Source organism: Primulina eburnea, chromosome 12, assembly GCF_022965805.1.
Source record: "Primulina eburnea isolate SZY01 chromosome 12, ASM2296580v1, whole genome shotgun sequence".
NCBI classification, from domain to species: domain Eukaryota; kingdom Viridiplantae; phylum Streptophyta; class Magnoliopsida; order Lamiales; family Gesneriaceae; genus Primulina; species Primulina eburnea.
In genome coordinates, this window is record NC_133112.1 from 7,009,107 (window position 1) to 7,028,750 (window position 19,644).

General features: G+C 33.9%; 1 protein-coding gene and 1 pseudogene across 1 annotated transcript; one reads left to right on the forward strand and one right to left on the reverse strand.

The window, feature by feature from the left end:
• Positions 1-1,217: 1,217 nt before the first annotated feature.
• Positions 1,218-9,516, reverse strand: LOC140806607 (serine/threonine protein phosphatase 2A 57 kDa regulatory subunit B' kappa isoform-like; annotated as a pseudogene).
• A 2,312-nt stretch (positions 9,517-11,828) lies between these two features.
• Positions 11,829-15,469, forward strand: LOC140807987 (syntaxin-32-like). Its single transcript, XM_073164975.1, has 5 exons — positions 11,829-12,343; positions 13,243-13,493; positions 13,597-13,772; positions 14,007-14,207; positions 15,073-15,469. Exons 1-5 carry the CDS (start codon positions 12,112-12,114, stop codon positions 15,230-15,232), a joined length of 1,020 nt encoding a protein of 339 aa, XP_073021076.1. The 5' UTR covers positions 11,829-12,111; the 3' UTR covers positions 15,233-15,469.
• Positions 15,470-19,644: the final 4,175 nt, after the last annotated feature.

Below are 19,644 nucleotides of genomic sequence, written 5' to 3' on the forward strand. Positions count from 1 at the left end.
GTTCACATCTCCATGTGATTCAGAATATCATTTATTCTTATTCGGGCTTACCTTAATTAGCCTCATTCTATTCATCAACTCATTGATCAAGAATGTCAGAATGAGATTGCACCCGTCGGATCATGGTAAGAGTGTCTAGTAGCATCGCCTCATGATCTCCTAGATATCGATGATTGTGCCTTCAACAACCTTAAGTCAATTAACCTTACAGTACGGTCCCTTCAACTCATATATCTCGATCGAGTCTACAACCATTGATACATCGAGACTTACATATAAATTCGATAACGATGTGATGCATGGTATGTATAATTGAGGAAACACATTTCCAAAATGCACACGTCGTACTATGATCAGAAATTCCTTGCACTATTAACTCATCAGACCACATAAGATATATTTGCCCGTAGAAAAACGGTGAATCACCAACTACAATGCATTTGCTCCTGCGTATTTCGAAACTACACCCAACCTCGTTGCCTGATGACCCTCAATGGAGTTGGTAAACGGATCAAAGTGCATGTTAGTACGTAGAGTCTCTACATTGTCCCAGTCAAAGGACTAATAGTGTACAACCATTACAGCAGCCTATCCCACTCGATAAGTGAGAACCATTTAGACAGTTTGAGGGAGGGTCGTTCAGTGCATCATCATATGATCACTCATCTATATGAATGAACATCTTCATGATCTTACTAATGAAGCATGACATTTATATGACAGATGCTAATTTCAAGCTCAATCGATCTTTATCATTATTTTAGATGTTGATTCCACTAAGTACATGTTTAAAATATATGACACATTTCTAATGAATTTAATGATCTTACGTTGCGATGTAGACCTCATTATAACTATTGTATATTCAAGAACTTTATCTATGCAGCTTGTATGAATATACAGATAAAACATAATGTCATAATTGGATAAAACCGTAAAATATTATTAAAATAAAGATCGTTTTTCATTACAGTCAATAAAGTCCAAGTCACAAGTTGGTTCGCTGAGCACATAGTCTAACACAGCTCACCCAAGAACATCATCTCCTTCTGGGTATTTGTAATCGGCTAGTATTTCAACAGCCCCATGATCACGCTACAGGCCAACTCTGGATATTTTTCAATATATTGTATCAAACAAAAACACAGTTGACTGAAGTAAATTGCCAAAGATTTTGACTTGTGCAGGGGAATCAATGTTCTTAAGAGAAATATCTGTTGGAAAATTACACCGAAACGATAACGATCGTGATGATAAAAAATATGCGGAATGAAATAATCAGCAAGAACACAAGGATTTACGTGGTTCACCCAAGATATGTTACGTCCACGAATCTACTGCAAATCTTTGTTATAAGGAGAAAATATTACAAGTGTATACAACACTCAATCTTTGACAATCTCAAACCCGCGTATAACCGAGAAAATATTTTCTCTAACTCACACAAGCATAACACTATTTTTTTTCTTCTCACTTGAGTTGCTCTCTTGAGTTTTGGATGCTTAGAAAGCTTGTTGGGATTAGATGTCTAGCAAATGAGCTTTATATATAGCAAACTCTTCAAATGTGAAAGCCAGTAGATTCAAATTTTGTTAGCCACCATTTGGACGGTAGTGCGAACGTTCGCGTTGGACGGCCATGTAAACATAGGCACAATTTCTTGCCTACAATTTTGGTCAAAAAACACATGTCTAAATCTTAACAATATCTTGTGCTCCTCCTTTAAAAGCAAATCAAATCCTGTTATCACACTCCCGAAAATCTCCAACGATTCGGCTATCCTGTTATGCTTCTCGGTCTCAAATACTAATCGGTAAAACACACTGCTTACACATTTCCTGCTAAATGGGCGGTGTGCCATAAACTTAACATAAATTCTATGCAGAATCGATTTCAAACAATCCTGTTCGCTCGGATCCTCAGAATCAAACAAGTCGATGATTCGCAAAATAAACGAACAATCTATATATTTCTTCGTGAACCTTAGCTTCCAAAGAAGCAGAAGCCAGAAACTTGAGCAGGAAATCATAGACTAATTGCAAGTGTGACTTGTCGGCAAAAGAAAGTTGGGGGGGACCAGTCAAAGGCTGAATTTAAAACGTGGGTTGCCTTTTGCTGAATGAAATTTCATATAGAGGAGAAAACGCATTTTTATACGCGTTTTCACACGGTCAGGGGCTCTATAAATAGAGCTCCCCCCTTCATTCTGAAATCATCCCTTCATCCCTTCTTCGAGTTTTCTCTCATTTTATAAGCATTTGAGTGCTTAGTTCTATAATATTTGTGAGGTGTTTGTTCTCCTGTATTAAGAGAGTGTGTGTTCTCTTTGGAAACACAGTGAGTGAGTTGTACACCACAAAATATTATAGTGGAAATTCTTTTCATCTTGCCCGTGGTTTTTACCCTAATAATTTTTAGGGGTTTTCCACGTAAATATCGGTGTCAGTTTATTCTTTATTTTCGGGTTTTTACTATCTCAAATTCCGCATGTGGGACCAACAAGTGGTATCAGAGCCTTGGTTTAAAATTTCCTAAAATTCTGAGTATGCTCTGTGGTTGCAGCTTAGACTGATCTTCCACATCAGAAAAGATTTTTTGAGATTTTTTATTTAAGGCGGGATTATTTTGTCCGGTCTACTAAAATTGTTGTAGACATAATGGCGGGAAGATACGAGATAGCAAAGTTCAACGGAAGCAATTTTATGCTGTGGAAAATAAAGATACAAGCAGTTTTAAGAAAGGAGAATTGCTTGGCGGCTATTGGAGACAGACCGGTGGAGATTGCGGATGATGGAAAGTGGAATGAGATGAATGACAACGCTGTTGCCAATTTACACTTGGCTATAGCAGACGAAGTTTTGTCAAGTATCTCTGAGATAAAAACAGCTAAAGTTATCTGGGATACTCTAACAAAGATGTACGAGGTCAAGTCGCTACACAATATGATTTTCCTAAAGAGAAGGCTTTATACTCTTCGGATGGCGGAATCTTCATCGATGACCGACCATATCAACACACTAATTACTCTATTTGCCCAACTCACTTCCATGGGGCATAAAATAGGGGAAAATGAACGTGCGGAGCTTCTACTTCAAAGTCTACCAGATTCATACGATCAACTTATCATCAACATTACCAACAATATTCTTATGGGCTTTCTAAGGTTCGACGATGTCTTAACTGCGGTTCTCGGAGAAGAAAGCCGGCGCAAGAATAAGGAAGATAGGTTGGTAACTTCGAAGCAGTCAGAGGCTTTGCCGCTGATAAGAGGAAGATTTATGGACCGTGACTCCAGTGGGAGTCAAAGACGAGGTAGATCAAAGTCAAGAAGTAAGAAGAAAAATATTTACTGCTTTAAATGTGGCGGTAAAGGGCACTTCAAGAAAGAGTGTACGAGTATCGATAAAAGCTCTCAAGGAAATGTGGCCAGTACTTCAGGCAGTGGTGAAATATTATTCAGCGAAGCAGCAACAGTTGCAGAAGGCAGACACAAATTTTGTGACACATGGATTATGGATTCAGGAGCGACGTGGCACATGACGTCTCGGAGAGAATGGTTTGAACATTATGAACCAATCTCAGGAGGATCTGTATTCATGGGAAATGATCATGTCTTGGAAATCGCTGGGCTCGGTACTATTAAAATCAAAATGTTTGATGGCACCATTCGCACCATACAGGAGGTACGACATGTGAAAGGACTTACGAAAAATCTTTTGTCCTTGGGGCAATTGGATGACATCGGGTGCAAAACTCGGATAGAGAATAGGATCATGAAAATTGTGAAAGGCGCGCTTGTGGTTATGAAGGTGGAAAAGGTTGCTGCAAATCTGTATGTACTTTTGGGAGAAACACACAAAGAGGCAGAACTAGCTGTTGCATCAATTGGTTCAGGAGAAGAATTAACAGTGTTATGGCATAGAAAGCTCGGGCATATGTCAGAACGAGGGTTGAAAATTCTCTCAAAACGGAAGCTGCTGCCGGGACTTACAAAAGTGTCACTACCCTTTTGTGAGCATTGTGTTACCAGTAAATAACACAGATTAAAGTTTGGCACTTCTACTGCCAGGAGCAAAAGCATATTGGAGCTGATTCATTCGGATGTTTGGCAAGCACCGGTTGTATCCCTAGGAGGAGCGAGATACTTTGTCTCGTTCATTGATGATTTCTCTAGGAGATGTTGGGTGTATCCAATCAAGAAGAAATCAGATGTTTTCCAGATCTTCAAAGATTTCAAAGCGCGGGTTGAACTTGATTCAGAAAATAAAATCAAGTGTCTGAGGACTGACAATGGAGGAGAATATACCATTGACGAGTTTGATGCATATTGTCAACATGAGGGCATCAAGAGACAGTTCACGACGGCTTACACACCTCAACGGAATGGAGTGGCGGAGCGGATGAACAGGACCTTGTTGGATAGAACAAGAGCTATGTTGAGGATTGCGGGTCTAGAAAAATCATTTTGGGCAGAAGCAGTCAAAACCGCTTGTTATATTATCAATCGTTCTCTTTCAGTGGCGATTGATCTGAAGACTACGATGGAGATGTGGACTGGGAAGCCGACAGATTATTCTCATTTGCATACATTTGGAAGTCCGGTGTACGTTCTGTACAATGAGCAAGAAAGATCAAAGTTGGATTCGAAATCCAGAAAATGTATCTTCTTGGGTTATGCTGATGGAGTAAAGGGGTTTCGCTTGTGGGATCCTACTGTTCACAAGCTTGTCATCAGCAGGGATGTTATCTTCGAGGAAGATAAAGTAAAGGGAGACAAAGGCACACCGAATTCAGAAACTACTATTTTTCAGGTGGAAAATAAGACGGACGAAGGTCAAGTTTCTTGTGAAGCAGTACCAGAGCACGAAGAACAAGAACATGTTGAGTCTGAGGTTTCCAATGTGAGGCAGTCAACTCGAGACAGAAGACCACCAGGTTGGCTTTCAGATTATGTCACTGAAAGCAACATTGCATATTGTCTATTATCAGAGGATGGTGAGCCATCGAGTTTCCACGAGGCTACTCAAAGCTCGGATGTATCCTTATGGATGATAGCAATGCAAGAAGAGTTGGAGGCTTTAGACAGGAATAAAACTTGGGATCTTGTTACACTACCACGAGGAAGGAAAGCCATTGGAAACAGATGGGTCTATAAGATCAAACGTGATGGCAATAACCAAGTGGAGCGGTATCGTGCTAGATTGGTGGTAAAAGGGTATGCTCAGAAAGAAGACATTGACTTCAATGAGATATTTTCTCCTGTGGTTCGGCTTACAACAGTCAGAGTGGTGCTGGCATTGTGTGCGGTGTTTGACCTACATCTAGAACAGCTAGATGTGAAAACGGCGTTTCTTCATGGAGATCTTGAAGAAGAAATCTATATGCTCCAGCCAGAAGGTTTTCCGGAAAAAGGCAAAGAGAACTTGGTTTGCAGGTTGAACAAATCTTTGTACGGTCTCAAACAGGCGCCGTGGTGTTGGTACAAGAGATTTGATTCCTATATCATGAGCCTTGGATACAACAGACTGAGTGCAGACCCTTGTACGTATTTCAAGAGGTCTGGTGATGATTATATCTTTTTGTTGTTGTATGTGGACGACATGTTGGTAGCAGGCCCCAACAAAGATCATGTCCAAGGATTGAAGGCACAGTTGGCTAGGGAATTTGATATGAAGGACTTGGGACCAGCAAACAAGATTCTAGGGATGCAAGTTCACCGAGACAGAAGCAACAGAAAGATTTGGCTTTCCCAGAAAAATTATTTGAAGAAAATCTTGCAACGCTTCAACATGCAAGATAGCAAGCCAATTTCGACCCCTCTTCCTGTTAACTTCAAGTTATCCTCCGAGATGTGTCCTAGCAGTGAAGCAGAGAGGATGGAGATGTCTCGAGTACCGTATGCATCAGCAGTGGGAAGTTTGATATTCGCTATGATCTGTACAAGACCGGACATTACTCAAGCAGTGGGAGCAGTTAGTCGGTATATGGCGAATCCTGGACGAGAGCATTGGAGCACTGTTAAGAGGATCCTTAGATATATTAAGGGTACCTCGAATGCTGCATTATGTTATGGAGGATCAGATTTTACACTCAGGGGCTATGTCGATTCAGATTATGAAGGTGATCCTGATAAGATGAAATCTACTACTGGTTATGTGTTTACACTTGCAGGAGGAGCAGTAAGATGGGTTTCAAAACTGCAGACAGTTGTGGCGTTATCTACAACAGAGGCAGAATACATGGCAGCTACTCAAGCTTGCAAGGAGGCAATATGGATTAAAAGGTTATTGGAGGAGATCGGCCACAAACAAGAGAGTGTTCCTTTGTTTTGTGACAGTCAGAGTGCCTTGCACATCGCAAGGAATCCAGCCTTTCATTCCAGAACAAAACACATCGGAGTACAATTTCACTTTGTGCGAGAAGTAGTAGAAGAAGGAAGCGTGGATATGCAGAAGATCCATACGAAGGACAACATAGCTGATTTTTTGACCAAGCCAGTGAACACTGATAAGTTTGAGTGGTGTAGATCCTCAAGTGACCTAGCGGAAACGTAAGCAGCAGGGAATGGCAAGATTGAAAGGATGTGTGGAGATGTGTTTGATTCTCAATCAAATCTCCAAGTGGGAGAAATGTCGGCAAAAGAAAGTTGGGGGGGGACCAGTCAAAGGCTGAATTTAAAACGTGGGTTGCCTTTTGCTGAATGAAATTTCATATAGAGGAGAAAACGCGTTTTTATACGCGTTTTCACACGGTCAGGGGCTCTATAAATAGAGCTCCCCCTTCATTCTGAAATCATCCCTTCATCCCTTCTTCGAGTTTTCTCTCATTTTATAAGCATTTGAGTGCTTAGTTCTATAATATTTGTGAGGTGTTTGTTCTCCTGTATTAAGAGAGTGTATGTTCTCTTTGGAAACACAGTGAGTGAGTTGTACACAACAAAATATTATAGTGGAAATTCTTTTCATCTTGCCCGTGGTTTTTACCCTAATAATTTTTAGGGGTTTTCCACGTAAATCTCGGTGTCAGTTTATTCTTTATTTTCGGGTTTTTACTATCTCAAATTCCGCACGTGGGACCAACATGACTGAGAGGGATCAAATTTTGGTTCATCATCAGTATCGCATTTCAGCCAAACTAGTGGAAATCGGCCGGTAGCTAGGCTGAAAAGACGGAATAAATCAATGGAACACATCTTAAAAGAAGCTAAAATTGCGGGTTCTGAGAATTTAGGAGGCAATGTGGCATGTTTGAGCTCCTTTTCTTGGATGTTTTTTGCAGGGTCAATAAAATCATACACCACACAGCACAAGCTCAACTTACTGATGAAATGATTAATCTTTTCTGAGCTCGGGACATCTTTCAAAGCGAGCAAAGGCTCGACACCCACGATCACACTTGCTGGAAAAACTGCAGCTCATGCCCGTTTGGCAGCACTGGCCAGGGAAGAACCCGAACAGGGTGGTGATATTTTAGAGCCCCCATATGGGATTCTTGACGAATCTCGGTCGTTTTCTGTGATTTCCGAGGTATTTTGTGAAGATTTGCTCCCACGTAACGAGTTTTTTATTTCGACATCAGATTTGAATGATAAGTGAAAAAACAAACAATCAAGAAAACTGATAGCTTAAACAGGACTTTCAAATAAAAGATTTTAAGATAACCAAGCAAGATACAAATTCATTGACAATGAAATCGGTGATCTATAAAAAAAAAAAAAAAAAACCAAAAATCCAGTTTTATAAATCTTGTGCAAAGATAAACTGAAACCCTTATAATCATCAGTTGCAAAGGAAAAATCTAGCAGATACCCAGGTGTAGAAACCGAAAAAAAAAAGATTCTTGAAATCATGCGTAAACAAAAATACATAAATAAGCAACAATTAATAAACTTTATTAACAACCCTAGGATTCTCCAGAGAGAGGAGGGACAAAATCAGTAGATTACTTGCACAGAGTTTGAGTGTATCATCAGTTAAGGATGATAACGATCAACTTGGCCATTGTTAAGGATCAATAATTATTTCACATGAATAGTTTGCCATTCCTTCTCTGGCTGCTTCTTGTTTCAAAAAATCTACAAATTTATAGCCTAAAAAATAAAAGAGCAAGTCTCATGTGAGACGTCTCAAGGATCATAATCTGTGAGACGGGTCAATTATATTCATATTCACAATAAAAAGTAATACTATTAGCATAAAAAGTAATACTTTTTCATGAGTGACCCAAATAAGAGATCCGTCTCACAAATGCGACTTGTGAGATCGTCTCACATAAGTTTTTGCCAAAATAAAAATCGTCAGACCATATTTTAGAAACATAATTTGCTTGTGAAAGCTCGTGACTTAATTTTATAAAAAATAGTGGTCAATATTTATTTCTGTAAAAAAAAAGGTGAAGGGGGTAGTGATTGGAAATTGGTAACATTAAATAGATTATTCAGTTAATATGATGACCTTTTACTTAATAGAATAAATCTTATTGGTGTTTGGTGTGATTCTAAACTATTGTATTAAATTTGGGTATTTTGTTATAATGACCAAAATACTCCACAACCATTTTTTTATTTTTCCTATTTCTTCTCTTTGAAAATTAAATCACAGTTCTGTTAAAATAAATTAAATTACAATTTTAGATTAAGAATTTCAATGCATTTCCCAAAAAAATATAAATAAATAAAATTACTTGCCGAAACAAACTGATTCTCAATGGTTTTGTTTATCCTATTTTCTATTAATTATTTTCATATATTTTTCTTTTCTCTCATCCTCTCCCGTGCCAAACTTGGAAAAGAAATTGACAAAATATTCTCACAGAAACATTCAACTGCCCTTGATTGAAAGAGATCCGAAATCAAAGTCGAATGCAATACTTTTTTTTTGTTTTCTACTTATTTGTGAAAAAGATATATGTAAAGATTTCACATCGTATTATCATAAATCGTATTTTGATTATCGATAATTTATGATATTTGACATATTATTGAGAATATAAAGTATGTAATTGATAAAGTGAGAAAATATATTGTGATAATGAAAGATTGAATTAGTAATTGATTTATGTTAGAAAAATATGTTGAACCACAATAAAGAAGTAACACATGTTACGGTTTCTAGCATAATAATCCAAGTGTTATTTCAAATGAGATGAATCAATTTTATTAGAAAGATAATACATAACACTAAAACTTTTGTGTTTTGAGTTTTATCCAAATCCATTTGGAAATACGAGTAATTTAAAATGTCGTGTTTATTGACGTTCCTGCATTGACACACTTTAGGAGAATGAACATAACTTTCTTGTCCCGGTGTTCAAATTAAGTGAGTTCAACGGAAAATAAATCCCAGATATAGATCTACAACTTTAATGTTGACGATTTTTGCTAATTTCAAGTGTAAAATAGAGTTTCGAATAGAATAAGGCGCACACCCACATGCCAAAGTCTGGCAAACTCGTTCCGGACAGCATTATGCACGCAGCTGGGTGGGTTTTTGCGTACCTGAATTTACCTCGAAACATTGTCGGAACTCAAAACAAAATATATTTTCGGAATCCTCGTGTTGATACTATTCTTTTGATGTAATTTTCTCTTGGATTCAGCACATTTATTAATGGAATTGCTGGAATAACATGTATTTGAATTCTAAATCAATATAAAAGATATAATAGTCGACAAGAAACTGATTTTCAAATTCAGAATTTAATTATATTATGATTTCAATTTTATAAGAATTTTCAAAGTTTCAAAACAATTTTGGAAATTAAAATTTTCAATGTAAATGAATAGATGTATATTAATATTGTATAACAATGATTTATTATGATTTATAATACAATATAATTATCCTGATAATGCAAATATTTTGAATGGTATAAAATGAATTGATACATTCAAATACTCTATTAGAGTCGCATTTTTGATGAATTCATTGATGGAAAAAAATATATTGATTTTGTAGATTGGTTTTCTGCATTGAAATGATAATATCGGATAAATCTACATTAAATCGGGGATGAAGAATTGAGATTATATGTTGCAACCAAGTAATATACGACATGTATTTGTCCTTTGTTGTATAACTGATTGATTTGACTGAAATTATATGTGTCTATATGTCTTATTTGTTGAGTTGATATCATATATGACATTCATGATGGGTAGATCGATTTATAAAATAAATATTTTGTTAACACACATCATTTTATACATATAATGATCATTGGATACCTTTATATAATTAGATTTTGATTATGGGGTTTTGAGCACGATACAATGTTTGATATTATGTGGCCTGTAAAAACATAGTCATTCATGGCCTTATGATTGATTGGTTGAGATTTGAGTTTTGATGACGCTTTGTCGACGCTATCATATGGATATTCCCTTATACTTGACTGAGCCGGTGTGTCGGCTCGAGCATTGATTTGATATCAATTTGATTGATTTTGATACATGTTTAGTGAATGAGCATTTGACTTGATATCTTCACGACATGCATGTATTGCATATCACATATCATTGCGTAGATACATATTGTATTTATTATAGTTGTCCTATACAGAACATTTGCTCAACCCCAAGTGAGGTTGTCGTCGTCTTTGTGTGTGGACAATGAGAAGTACTCAAGGTAATCAGGAGACCAAAGAGGATATATATGTATACACACAGAGAGAGAGAGAGAGAGAGAGACATGTCACTATGATATGAGTTGCTTGCATTTAGTTGATTTCAGTCATGTGTGGACTTATTTTACGATATTATGTGTTTAGACAATATTTTATTATATATTATTTTAGTATTATAATCATAGTGGTCACATTTTAGGTTCATTCTGGAGAAAATTTTACTTGTTTTTCACTGTAATTAATTAACTCTAATTTTTACTTGTTTTTTGCTGTAATTAATTAACTCTAATCAAATTACATTGTAATAATAATTAGAAGTCAAGAATCCCTCACATTATATAAGTAATTTTACGAATTTACCAGCAATGTTGTTCGATTTATGATTAAAAAAAGTCCCCTCTTTAGAAAAAGGAAAACAAGTCACGAGTGTGTATAAATTGCATGAATAGTGCGAACTTAATTCAGACTTGTCAAATTACCCTGGAAAGTAAAAAAAGTCAATCGAATAAATGATGTCTATTTATTATATATCTCTATTTTCATTTATCACTCGAACTAAACATAACCTTGAAAACTCAGACAAGAGTAACATGATAATTAATTAGATGTCCTCCTTGTTTAAGTAACAATGACTTGTTTGATGTTCCACCCCAATTTTTTTGCTCCATAAAAAACAATATATTATGTCTCTTGTGAGACGGTATCACGAATCTTTATCTGCGAGACGAGTCAACTTTACCGACATCCACACTAAAAAGTAATTTTCTTAGTATAAAAAATAACATTTTTTCATAGACGACTCAAATAAGAGATTCATCTAACAAAATACGACTCGTAAGATCATCTCACACAAATTTTTGTCTAAACAACAAGACTCTTAAGAATGATGCCTATATAGTTCATAAATTTGATAAATGATTTATCAGATTTAATTTATTGTCCGAAGCCCGCTTATAACCAAGATAGCGTTGCACGAATATATATATATATATATATATATATATATATATACATATATATATATATATATATATATATATATATATATATATATATATATATATATATATATATATATCTTGGTTATAAACATGTATGTATGTGTGTGTAAAAATACTAAATAGGGCATAATACATGTCGGTGGAGGGTATAATTGGCATCTAATAAAAAATTGTGTGGCATTTTATCAACGATTAAATTTAATTAATTAAGAAGGAAAAATGTAATCTGTACCAAAATCTCAATTCACGTATATATCCAAAATTTTCCATGTAAATTTTTTCCCTTGAATTGTATTTTACTTTCTCAGATCCGAGATTTTCCTAGTTTCTTTCCATTTCCAAGTAGCGGAGGGTTTAAGATCCTGTATATTTACCTGAACTACACCCTACGATCCCTGATTTTCTTGAAATTCGAGGGCGATTGTTTGTTTGTTAGACGTTTTATGCTATCACGATATTGAATTTTTTATCTGTTTTTGTCGTGGAAATGCCGTTGAAGAGCGGGAATGCGTCGATTAGGGATCGGACGCAGGAGTTTTTGGGGATATCGGAGAAGGTAAAGAAGTCGCTTGCGTCACCGAATGGGCCGAGCAGCAGTGGGTCGAAGGCCGATGAACAGCGGTCTGCCGTGGCTACGCAATCGGAATTCAATCGCAGAGCGTCGAAAATCGGGTTTGGAATCCACCAGACCTCGCAGAAGCTATCGAAGCTGGCAAAATGTGAATGATAGAATCATTTTTCTGAATTATTATTTTTTAATGTTGATTGATATGCTTCTTTAAACATCTGTGACTATGATTTGTAGACAGATTTATTAGAGTTAAACTCATGCTTGTTTTTTTTGCTCTTGTCTGCACACTACGCTCTTCAAGCTCCAGGGGATTGAATCAATTCAACGGCAGAGCAGCAAATTAGTAGGGAACTACTCTCTGTATTTAGGGTGTCAAAACTTACATTTTTTCATAATTATGCGAGGCAGCAAGGAATTTGAATTTTTTTTTCTCATTTTAGGCCAACTATACTGCTTGCGCTGTACATATTTTACTATAATCGACTGTTGAATTGAATGTCGCCTGTTTAAATGTTAAGTCGCAGTTTATTTCCGGTTGAAATTTTTGATAGAAGAAATGCATAGACATACATCATCTGTAGATGGCTATGTGTTGTATGCTTTAGCTGTGGTCGTCCATATCTTAAATCAGGGAATTGAAACTGAATTTTTGTGGTTCTTTATCTATACATTATTTTCCAAGTGATACTTCTTATAAATAATGCAAATTTGTACATTTTGTCAAGACTAGATGATCCTTGTTTGACGAATAATTTAACTCATGAATAATTTGGTTCTGGTTCTATGCGGTCAGAGAGTAGTATGTTCTTACCTTGATCCGATTGCAATGACCAAATGATCCGGCTGGTGAGTTTTCAAAAATTAAACGATCTGGAAAAAATGATGCAGAACACCATTATATATATATATATATTTATATATTCCAAAACTTGATTAATCTTTATTTGTTCTTATGCTTGAAGCTTGATATTCTGATTGTGATTTAATTTACATTGCATGTATAGACCCGCTTGAGTGGATTGGTAATCTTATACTTGCTTACTGTAGTGGCAAAGAGAACCTCGGTTTTTGACGACCCCTCGATGGAGATCCAGGAGATAACTGCTGTTATTAAGCAAGACATTACAGCACTTAATTCTGCTGTAGTGGACCTCCAGCTTCTTAGTAATTCACACAATGCTAGTGGGAATATATCCAGTGACACCACAACCCATTCTACCACAGTCGTCGATGATTTGAAAAACCGTTTAATGAGCACCACGAAGGAGTTCAAGGATGTTTTGACCATGCGTACAGAGGTGATTTGAGAATTGCTTTTTATTTGTTTTGTTTACTAATCTACCAGTCTGTTTTCTTTCTTGGTGCATATCGATTGTATTTCCTCTTCTGGTGTATTTACAGAACCTGAAGGTTCATGAAAACAGAAGACAGTTGTTCTCTTCTTCTGCTTCCAAGAACCCCACGAGCCCTTTTGTTCGCCAACGTCCTTTAGTCGCGAACCCTGCTGCCAGTACCTCAGCTAACCCTCCTCTTCCATGGGCTAATGGAGAAAAATCTTCATCTCAATTGTTCCACAAGTATGATTCCCAATTTATCCAATGGTTGTGCTTTATCCTTTTGCTTTTAAAACTAGGTTATGTTTACTTGACAATCATGTGACTTGCATTTCTTGAAGGCCTTAAATGCAGATTGCCGTCAAATTTGTTTGTAATATACTTGTTAGATGAAGAAGCATTTTATTTGAATTTCTCAGATGTAAACGGAAACCATGGAGTGTCTGAGCTTATTTACTGTGATTCTGTTTTCAACAGAAATCAAGTGGATGGGGACACTCGGCCACTACTGCAGCAGCAACAAAATCAACAGCAACAGCAGATGGTTCCATTACAAGACAGCTACATGCAAAGTAGAGCTGAGGCTCTTCAAAATGTGGAATCTACTATTCATGAGCTTGGCAATATCTTCAATCAGCTGGCTACTTTGGTTTCTCAGCAAGGGGAGATTGCTATCAGGTCTATATTTGCCCTTTTGATTGTCACATACTCCCAACTTCCTACTGACACTTTGTCAAGACCTTGGTGATCTTGTATGTCTGTTCATAACAATCATCTGAGGCGGTTCATACGTAATCATTGCTTAACTCAAACCTCGTGCTATTTTAATGTTTCTGCTGTTAGTTATATCAATATGATCAAATATATTTGACTTCTTATCCCAGTATGATAAATTATCAAATACTTTATATTTAATCTAGTGTACTGATGTTTCTTTTCAGAACATTAACTATCAAGTCAATCTTTCGAGATTTTGAGCAGTGTAAATTATTGCGCAAAATTTTTGTTCCGGGTATAGACATTCAGTTTGGTAGTGCTGAAAAATGGGAGATGGTTAATTAATATGTAGCAAGATGAAAAGCTTTGCTGGTAATACTGAAAAATGGGAAAACGGTTAATTAAGATGAAGCAAGTTAAAGATATTTCTGGGATGCATTTAACTTCTCATATGTTAAATTGACCATAAACATAAATTTGATATTTAAACTAGTTTGTACCTTTCTTCCAATGAGATTATGATTATTAATGCATGTACTTCTCAAATATCATTCTTGATACAATTAAATTAGCAACACGATTTATGATTTATCTGGGCTAAAGCTCGTATTAATCTCTTTTACTTAGTTGACTATTACCACTTCCTTATATAACTGAAAACGTAGCTAAATAATTATGGTAGGAGATGTTCAAATCACTAAGTCGTAACAAAATTATAAATGTATGTTAAAATTGAATACCTTGAAGTTTGATTCCTAATTATATTCTTGGATCTTTCTTCTAACCAATATCTTTGAATTCTGAAAAAAAATGTTGTTTTTTGTAGGATTGACGAGAACATGGATGATACCGTGGCCAACGTGGAGGGAGCTCAAGGAGCTCTGCTGAAGTATCTCAACAGCATCTCATCAAATAGGTGGCTGATGATCAAGATATTCTTTGTATTGATTTTCTTTCTCATGATATTCCTATTTTTTGTCGCGTGATACTCGCTGTCAGGATGTGGGTTGACATTACATCGATAGATCTATTTCTGTATCCAGACATGTTTTGTAAGAAGATAAACATGTGTTCTAGACTTGATAAATCTGTTTTTAATTTTTTCCTATTGTTTTCATAATTTGTATATGATGACTGTAATTATTTATGACATTCGAGTGTATTTTCATGTAATATGTTGCATTTGTAGAGAAAATTCACAACGGTGATGTCTTTAATTCTCTTGTATGGCTACTGTGTTTTGAGTAATTCTTTTGTGTATGCACCATAGTATGAGGTAAATTTGAAACTCAGTGGGAAGTTATATCCACAAAAGGAAATATTTTATTGATCTTCATGTTTACTATGTTCTAAATTGTTCTTTTTTTTTTCCTCTATTGTTTTCTGATATTGTTAAATCAATCAAGTGCAAGAGAAAGATAATGTGTCTTTTAGTATATTGTTGAATGTATGTAATATATGTGGTGATATAAATAATTTGTAAAACGTGATAACTATAGTTGATTTGTCTCAAATATGAATTTGTTTGATCAAAAATTATAATTAGTTATATCACTGTAATTCAAATATTTTAAAACATATAACAACTCAAGCATTACGGTTCGATCGTCCATCTAGCACGGATGATTATTGCACATAATAATCTTTCTCTCAATAATTGTACTCCTTGTAATCAGTGAAAATCGAAATCGTGACCTTGGCTCGGATATCAGTTGTTAGGATCAAATGTTTACCATTAGGCTAAAAGTTATAGCCGATGATAATGGTGTAACTCGAATATTTTAAACTGTATAGCAACTCAAGCACCATGCTTTGATTGTTTTACCCAGTAATGACAATTATTGCACTCAACAATTGGTATCATGGCTTCGATTCTCATTGATTGCAAAAAATAAAATTATTGAGATGAAGATCTTTTAAATCGTATAGCAGCTCAAACACAACGGTTGATCGTTATTCCAGTAGGTACAATTATTGCGCTTAACAATTGTTATCAGAGTCAATGCCACTAATTCGATTCGAATTGATTGCAAATAGGGCAATTATTAGGAGAGAGATTGTTGGGTATAATAATTTTCTCTGCTATATAGAACAATCGACACGTGGTGCTTGAGTTGCTATATGTTTTAAAATATTTGAGTTGCACTATTATCATTAGCTATGTTAGATTTAAACCCATTTAAATATAACATTCTAATTATTTCTAATTGAATTTAATTACATCTACCTGCATTAAATCTTTGTGGAATTTCAGTTTTCATTTAAAACCGCACACTGAAATCGAACACAATTCCTAGTCAACTTAACCATTTGTTGATTGACGTCTTTGTTACTATATTTAAACAATCTTCTTAGGATTCGTGATTAATCAACAGACATGTAAAAATAATTGATCAAGCTATTAACAAAAAATATAAAGCTAACATCAATCAATAATTAAAATCAAGAAAATAAAATCAAAACAAAAACAAAAACATAATGTTTGAATTCATATGAATAAAATATAAAAAGTTATATGAAAATCTCAATGTTTGAATCCTTATAAAACCATCTTATCTCCAAAATCAGTCTTTTTTCCTCTTCTATTCAAATCTACAAATTTTATAAAATTAATCCAAATAAACAAAAGATAATGGATAACGATTCTAGATAAGCACAAAATAAGATATAACAATATCAGACAAACATGAATATGATAAAACAAAATCCTTAAAATCTCTATAAGATTCAGGCTTATCAGATTCCTATAACAATGAACGTCATTTGATACCATCATGCCATAATGATGTAAATTGACAATAATTGGATACTTAATTAGATGTCTAGCTATTTATATGGTACAATATGTGAGAAATTGAGTATAATTAAACCCTAATCAAGTATTCTTAATTTAAATTAACTAATATATAACTTAAATTGATCAGATCTATATACTAAGTATATGGTTACTCTGATATGAAATTGATTAATTCAACTTTTGATTGGTGTTGTTGATCAATTTTTCAGATGAAGATCAATGATCAATTCATCTCTGAAAATGCTTTTGGTAGTGGTTGTTGCATCTTTGCATATTTCACTCTTAATACGTTTGTAATAATGACTCTTTGATATGTAACAAGCGCATGAATTCTGTATCTTTTATTTAAGGTTTTTTTCCCCAAATATGATGCATTAAGTTCTTAAGTTCATTTAAAAAAAAAAAGTTCTTAAGTTGGTCGACTTTACACCCAATTTACTCATTTCATCTTTGAATATTTGACAAGAGACATTGACATAATTAATGTATTTTTTTTAATTTAACTTTAGTACGAAATAAGATTAATTAACTTAGGGATGTCAAAATCCGACACGACCCACCAACCCGACACGGTTCAATCCGGAAAAAATAAGGTTTGGGTTTGAGGTTTTCGGGTTAAACCCGATAACTGACCAGAAAAATTTATTTTTTAAAATATATAATTAATAAATATTGCTTACATTTTTTATAAATTTTATGTCTGAAAAAATATTTATTGTATATTTATATAATAAATTTTCATAATTGAATATTTATTTTGAATATTTTTTATTTTTTAAATTAAATAATTATTTATTTGATTTAGTAAATATACTCTATTTTTTTACGATTAGACTTTCAAATTTAAATCATAAATATGAGTGAACTTTTGTTATTATGTGTTTAAATTAAAATATCATTATTATTATTTTTTGAATTTTATTTAATTTTTTTAAAAAATTCAAAATCGGGTTGATGGGTTGATCGGGTTGATTCAGGTTCAGGTTCGGGTTTGGTTCAGGTTGAGCAATTTTTAAATAGTACTATTGTTCAACCAGACTCAACCCACCTGACCCACCCAAATTGACACCCATAAATTAACTGCTATATTTTGTAGCATTTTTTTATGTTTGATACTCATTTCTTGGTCAAAATTTGACATGAGCCATTGATATAGCTAAACAACTAAGTGGGATGTATTCAATCCAGAGTTTTGATGACTTTTAATGATTTTTTCAAATGATAGACTTTTATGAATTTGATAGATTTTTATTGATTTTTACAGAATCTCACAGATTTATACAGATTTATGTGGATTCATGTAGATTTTTTTGCAAGATTTTTATTGACTTTTATAGAATCTCACAGATTTATAAACAAATTTATGTAGATTCATGTAGTCTTTTTTACAAAATTTTTATAAACTTTTGTGAAATTTTTTTTATAGGATTTTATAAATTTTGTACTTAATTATAACATATTTTTTTTATTAATTTCTTTGAACAAATAATTATTTGAGATATATAACATATTCAATTGAAATAATTTTTTAATATTTATATTAATAAATAAGATCACTTATTTAAAGTAAAATCATTTAATACTTATACGTGTATATACGTGGGTTTGTACGCATGCTTATAAATTTTTAAAAGGCAAAACTTGTGTGAGACGGTCTCACGGGTCGTATTTTGTGAGACATGTCTCTTATTTGGAACATCCATGAAAAAATATTACTTTTTATTCTAAGAGTGTTACTTTTTATTATGAATATCGGTAGGGTTGACACGTCTCATAGATAAAGATTCGTGAGACCATTTCGCAAGAGACTTATTCTTTTTAAAATACATCAATTGATTAATAAGTAACCATGTTTTGTAATTGATAATATACATATAAAAAGAATATTATTTATCTTTGCGTGAATATAATTTTGTATAAAAATATCATAGCTTACATATTAATTGAAAATGTTAAAAAGAATTTAAAAAATCATGGTTGTTGCGATGAGCTTTAATTATTAAGAATTAAGCGGCATTTTTTGGGTCATCTTTTGTTATTATTATTTAATATTACATTAATTTGTATAAATCATAAATTAAAAATCACAAAATCAATTCTACAATTCAAAATTTCCTATGATATTAAAATAAAAAAATTATTAAATGAACAATCAGCCAAAAAATGAAAAATTTGAAAGGAAATTTGAAATAATATATAGAGACATATTTCGAAAATTTGAGAGAGTGATAGAGATAGATAAGAGGACAGAAGATAAGAAGAGATGTGATGTGAAGTGACAGATGGAAAAATAAATAGCTTGTGTATGGGTTAGAAGTTTTAAAAATCAATCCAAATATTTGGGTTGAACCTAATACAATTTTTGACAATTTATAGTTGTACTTTAGGCTTTAATGTTTGTATATGTATGAATTTCATGAAGTTATTAAAAGTCTATTGAAAATTTGAATACCTCTAGACTTTTATAGAGTTTTAAAAAGTCAATGTTGAATACCTCTAGAGTTTTATAGAGTTTTAAAAAGTCAATGTTGAATAATACTTGACTTTTTAAAACTCTATGAAAGACTATTTTGGATATCACTAGACTTTTATAGAGTATGC

Coding starts and splice junctions, on each gene's coding strand:
- LOC140807987 (XM_073164975.1), top strand. CDS start 12,112: ATGCCGTTGAAGAGCGGGAATGCGTCGATTAGGGATCGGACGCAGGAG. Junction 12,344..13,242: donor GCTATCGAAGCTGGCAAAAT/GTGAATGATAGA, acceptor TGCTTACTGTAG/TGGCAAAGAGAACCTCGGTT. Junction 13,773..14,006: donor TCATCTCAATTGTTCCACAA/GTATGATTCCCA, acceptor TGTTTTCAACAG/AAATCAAGTGGATGGGGACA.